At 32.1% G+C, this 6490-nt stretch overlaps 1 protein-coding gene across 1 annotated transcript; it reads right to left on the minus strand.

Annotated features, from left to right (window-relative positions):
• Positions 1-4659: 4659 nt before the first annotated feature.
• On the minus strand, positions 4660-6120 carry LOC100256597 (uncharacterized). The gene has a single exon (XM_002280494.4). The coding sequence runs from the start codon at positions 5597-5599 to the stop codon at positions 4847-4849; it is 753 nt and encodes a 250-aa protein (XP_002280530.1). The 5' UTR covers positions 5600-6120; the 3' UTR covers positions 4660-4846.
• Positions 6121-6490: the final 370 nt, after the last annotated feature.

The following is a 6490-nucleotide window of genomic DNA, read 5'->3' on the forward strand; positions in this document are numbered from 1 at the left end:
TGACCATGATATGAAAAATGTTATCCATGCATTAAAGAATGACAAATATAATGTAGATATGATGGATGTAACTAAGGTAAAAAAAAATGATTAAAGAATGAAATATGTGAATAAAATACTGATGTATGAAAAATATAATCTAAATACAAAAAAAAAATATATATAATTAGTGTACAAAAAATTATGGCCAAAGTACAAACAATGTGACCAATGTATTAAGATATAAAAAATATAATCAAGATTTTGTAGTACAAAAAATATAACCAATTCAGGTAAAGAAAATATGGTTAAGGTATAAAACAAATATAATTAAGGTACGAAAAAATAATAATCGTATTAAAGTATAAAATTTATGATATAAGTATTAAAAATATAATCAAAGTATAAATATATGAAGAATATGTATAAAATAAATAAATAGTTTAGTATCATATGACATAAAAATTTTCTAGACATGTTCATCTTTGCTAAAATAAATAAAAGAATGTTACTTCAAGATAAGGAGATCTTCAATTTATATTTTCTTTATTACAAAAATAAAATTCATTTTCATTATACTATGTTACACAAAATTTTAGTACGTGTTTATTGAAATTTTGATAAATGTTAAATAATATATATTTAATTTTTTTTAATCTTAATTGATTGTTTTGCTTATCCAATTATAAAATTATACAAAAAATTTCTCTTTAAAATAATAATTTATCAACTAAAAAGAGTTGTGAAGTTTTTATATTTCCCAAGTGTATGCAATTCAACCTTATTTAAACTTATGACTCCATCTACATTCAATTTTTTAAGCAGTCTTTCAATTTTTTGAAACGTCCACGTAACCCAAACCAACTTGAGGTGGGCTTGAGATTTCTCAATCCAAACCTGCATATATTAGAATTGGGTTCGGTCAAGGCGCATATTGTAGGCTTGCTTAAAGTTGACTCTCAAGAGCATCTCAAACCCCAAAGTTGTAACCCAAGCCCATTTTCTTTACAGCCAGTTGCTATAAGATTTGTATAGAAAAGAAGTTTGGTTATGGTATTTTAATGGAAACCAGTAAAACTGTGAGAGATTCAGAGAAGCAATTGATTTAGAAGCTCATTATTTTCAATAAGAGAGACATCCTCATAAACAATATGATAATTACTGGAAGCAATCTTTTTGGTGATTCCTTGGTATATCTTCTTTTGGGTCTTTATGTATGTTTGCCTCAATACAAGAACGCTATGCATAAACTTCTGGATAACCATGAGAGGTTTGCAGGCTTTTTTGGCTAAGGCCAAATAGGAGGCATGGTCCAGTCAGCATGACCTTACTAGTGGTTAGGTGATAGTACAGATAAATATAGAATGTAAAAGGGTATCTCTTGATCAATGATGAAAATATCAGTAATCACGGATATATCGGTACTTGGATTTTACGGAGATATCGGATGTATCAGTGGATATTTTGACACAAAATATCGATAGACAAAAAATTCATTAAAACTTATGAAAATATAAGAAAAAACTCTTAAAAATGAAATTAGAAATATAATAGACATTTTAAAGTTGTTTTGTTGAAAAAATTAATATATGTATGATATGATTTGTAATATTAAATTTAATTATATAGTATCGACTTATAAGAAATATGAATTTTGTAAGTGTAGACTCATGAAGTTAAATTATTACAAATATACTAATTATGTGATTTAAATATATTATTATATTAAGTTAATTTACTTACCTTTATTAAAAATATATTAATTAACCATAAAAATGTACTAATCTAAATTTAATGTTATACTAATTTAAAAATGTACTAAGTTAATTTATTCTCAATATACTATCATTACACTTGAATATCAAAATAAAATAAAATTATTAATTTAAAACTAAATTATTGCAAATATACTAATTATGTTATTTAAATATATTTATGATTTTTATTTAAAAATATTAGTACATTTTGATACAAAAAATTTTTATTTAAAAATATTGATAATTTTAGTTATGATTTTATATTTAATTAGTATACAAAATAAATTATAAGATAATTAAAATTAACTTATTTATAATAATTTATTTTTTTACCATTTTTATCCAATATATCTTCGAAATTTCAGTGATTTTTTCCTATTTAGGGCCGATATTTTGCTTATATGACCGATATATTCGTGATTACTGATATATTGCCGATATTTACCAATATTTCTATTAGATGAAATATCTTATCGTATCCACCTTCTCACGAAAGGGTTCCACTTCTCATGTCGTGGTATGAGGTTGAGTCACATCCCTCTTGGGATACCTAGCTGACACCTAATTTTGGTATCACCAATTACCACCCGAAAGAACCATCAAGGTTTGAAAATTTTGTTTTAGACTAATGGAAAATACATCCCACGATGGTAACTGGATGAAGCCTGACCCCAAGCAAAAGGGCAGCCCATTTTAATAATTTAGATCATAATGCTCAGAATATGGATCCATTTGGCCCTATTATTAGGAGTTATCTCTATACTACACATATTATTGCAGTTGGATTTTCAATCATGTCCCATACCCATTTCTAATTGATTCAGCCCAAAAACCTAACTCCGAGTTTGGACATGCCTCAGTTTTAATAATCGACTTAGGTGTACTCAATTTGAATCAAGCTCAGTTAAGGGTCGGCCTGGGCCGTCCGAGCCAAACTAGGGATGGCAATGGACACACTTGGGATGGGTCATCCCATCCCAAATCACCTAAGGAAAACATTTTTGAGGGTAATTCAAATCTGCCCTACCATGTCATCTTTTCACTGTCAATCTACAACATTATCGTTGCAAAGACAACCAACCGTTAATGAAGATGTGATATGTACCAATAATAATATTGTTATGAAGAAGCCTATAATTTTTACTTAGGCACCAATTACATCAGACACCTCAATGATGCACCTTCCCCAGAGTACCATTTCCAACCATCAATCACAGAGAGAAAATCTATGTATCTGATCCCATTTCAACAAACTAACGTATTCATCACTTTCAAAACTCTCAAATATCAAACCAAGGAATATGTAGACAATCTTCTCCTCCATGTTTATACTTGAAGCTCGTAGATGTAGAACTAAAATTCTTTTTCTTATTTACTAGAATTGCAACTCGAAGTACTCAATCAATTTAATTGTATATGGTTTATTATTTATACATATAAATTTACAATTTCAATTGTATGTATACTTTAATATTTGGTCAATTTATTTTTGTCAATTCATAACTCACAAACAATCGTCGGTGAAAATGAAACTAAAAACTAACACATGATATGATCTTGTATAAAAGTATTGTATTCCAATGGTGAGGAATAAAAATGATATTTTTATTTTTATTTTTTTGAATAAAGGAAATTTTTGTTCGATATTTGCTTAATTAAAGTCTAGTCATTGATATTCGATTACTTTTTTACATTTCTGTCTTGATTTTGTTCGTTATTTATGTAAATCCTTTATGGATATCACGCGAGGTTGCATGTTTTCATCTTGCTTTCAATGCAAATTAATGATAAGAGAATATTTGGCTCCTTTGTTACAATGAAAATGACAAAAGAATTTTTGAATAGTTTTTATGAAACCACAAAGTAATTATGATTATGTTTGTTTGGTGAGTGCGAAAAAGAAACTCTGAATGGGTTGAACATTAGAACCATGGCACGTGAGCAAATGCCAATTGGCGTGTGGTGAAGGCCATGTTGCCACAACGTGCGCTCAACCCATTCAAAGGCCAGGCCAGGCCAGGCCAGGTCTTGTTATTGCCAGCACAAAAGACACATTCTCCAGTCTAAATTTCAGTAAATTAAGCCTTCTCAGCCCAAATCATATCATTTCTCCCCTCTGTTAAAGCAATCATATTAACCACTTCACAATCAACACTCAATACAAAAACCCTTTTCATATTTCCAAGATTCATAAATCCAAAAGAAAAGAGATTTTCTGAAAGCTGGTGGTTGCGGACTTGCTGTAAATAAGCTGGTGGTTAGCTGTAATTCCAAGTAGAAATAAAGCTGTTGACATTCTAGTAGCTAGATATGGAATTGATTCATTTGAAAGTAGCAGAGCCATTTAATAATTGATTCATTCAAACCCAACAACTTGTCTTACCATCATAACGTGCAATTCAAAACAAGAAACAAACAATCAACAACTCATAGTGTATATATATTAAATGCTCTCAGAAGAGTATAATTTCTGATCACCCACTTACAACCAACTAATTTGTCCTAGTCTTTTAGTCTTTTTTTTTTATGGAAACAAAAGGAAACCGAACTCGGAGTATATGTACAATTCATCATGTGCAAGCAAAAATCAAAAAGCAGAAAAAGAAAAACAGAATGGGACAACCATGAAAGGGAGGCTTACCTGTTTTCTTGTGCCCCATTGCATGTGGCATGAATTATGTCTCACAATGCCCTTGGCCCCCCCCTCATCATCTCCCTTTCTATCTCTTTGTCTTCTTGGTTCAACCCCTATGCCCTTTCCTCAAAGTTCCATCAATATCCCGCGTTTGGTTCCCAGGGAAATGAGAGGATAATCATAATTTATGGGACTTGAATAAACTCAAAATTTTCACTCAACTTGGTCTAATAATGCAACTTTGTGACTTTGCTGGGTGTGCTTAATTTTCCATTTTGGAACGAAATGGAAGCAAACAAATGCATAAGAATATTCACAAAGATTTTTTTTTCTTTGCTGTTTTCTTTCATTTTCTAACCAACCAGTCAGAGAGACGCTGGGTACCCTAGGGAAAAAAAGATTGAGATTCCACAAAAGTAATTTGCAAATTAGAATACAAGAAACTTGAATCTTCCGATGAACCAAGTGTTAACGATCACTTCCTCTTATTGATCTTATCCTTGCCATTAGAGAAAATTGAGCCTAAACCAAAGAGACTCGGAGTGGGGACATTCAAAACTGGATTGATTCGAACACCATTGCTGTGAGACCCATAAGTCTTCTTCAATGGAGGCTTCTGATAACTGGTTGAGGACGAAGAATGAGGCGACTTTATGGGTGCAACAGAGGGATGTTTGTGCCAATTCTTGATATTATTTCCATCTTTTGATGACAAGGCTGATCTCTTAGCATTAGACACGGAACCTGTGGAATTGCTTCGTGATAAAAGTGGCAAAGGACAGAGGCTCCGGGCATATCCGCTGCTGCAATTCAAACTGGTGCTGCGCTTGAACCGCCAAAAGGACTTGGAGTTCTGCTTCTCATACACTTCATTGATTGTTCTCTTAATTTCTCTAGAGCTCTCTTTCTTCCGATTATTTTGCGTTGGCAGCGGCGGCGGTGCCAGCGGCAACGGTGGTTTGGGTTGCTGAACAGTACTTTTCGGGGTGGCGATCTTCTTCTTAATTTGAATGGGAAGGATCTTCCCGTCGTAGAAAAGCTCATCGGCGGATGAAGTGTCTTGGTAGAAGCTCTCATAAACGCAGAAATCGAAGTCATTTGTGGGAGAATTGGATTGGGAAGGGTCGTGTTCTACAGGAACAACATCAGCCTGGCATAGATCATGGGAAAACGAGATCCTAGGGCTCATGCACATGCTACAACTGTCGGAGCAAAGCTCTATTGCCATGGCGGGGGGGTTGAGATATTCTGGGAAAGTACAAAAGTCATGCAAAACAAACAGTGGGGTTTTATGAAGTCAGAGAGGAGCATTGAATTTGAAATCTAACATGGGAAGACTTGGAAGTTCTGAAATATGATTATATGGGGAAATACAGTTTGATGTGGGAGCAGGTAAATAAGCGGTTTCAACCTTGAATGTGAATTGTAAAAGCAACGTGTGGAGAGAGAGGGGGAAAGGGATAAGAAGAACGAAGTACCCACAGCTAATTGGGCAATGAGACAGCCATGTTCTGCTGGGTGCTGACATGGAAGAAGAGTTGAAAAGGAAGTTGCAAAACCTTTCATTCTGGGAATTGCTAAGGCTTAGGCCTCCCATTAGAGGTTCAAGATGATCCAACGTGTCCAAAATATTTTTCAATTTCCACCCATCAAAATATTATTGAAGAAGATGATATCTTAGTATTTGTTTTCATTACTTTTATAGTGAATGTCTTTCAAAATTTCAATTGTTTAAATTTTTTTCCATTTCATAAAGATGCCTTATGTTATCATAACTTTGTTCGGAAAATTATAACAATCAAACTAAGCAGAAAATAAAATAAAATAAAATAGAGAAAATACAAAGTATTGACGTGGTAGTTCGGTTTAATTGCTTATATCCACTGAAAAATGAGATCATATTAACTAATAAATTTCAATATTATGTATTCAAAATTTAGAATTACGTACTCATACTCTCTCTATCCAAAACCCATCATATTCCTTATAGGTGTCAAAGTACTCTTTATATGGGTACATATGAAATGAACATTCAGAATTCAAAATTTAAGAAAAAGAATTTTTTTTTATAGTTATAATAAAAAAAAACTATTATCATCATTATTAATTTTTTCATAAA

The sequence above is a fragment of the Vitis vinifera genome, chromosome 14 (genome assembly GCF_030704535.1).
Source record: "Vitis vinifera cultivar Pinot Noir 40024 chromosome 14, ASM3070453v1".
NCBI lineage: Eukaryota > Viridiplantae > Streptophyta > Magnoliopsida > Vitales > Vitaceae > Vitis > Vitis vinifera.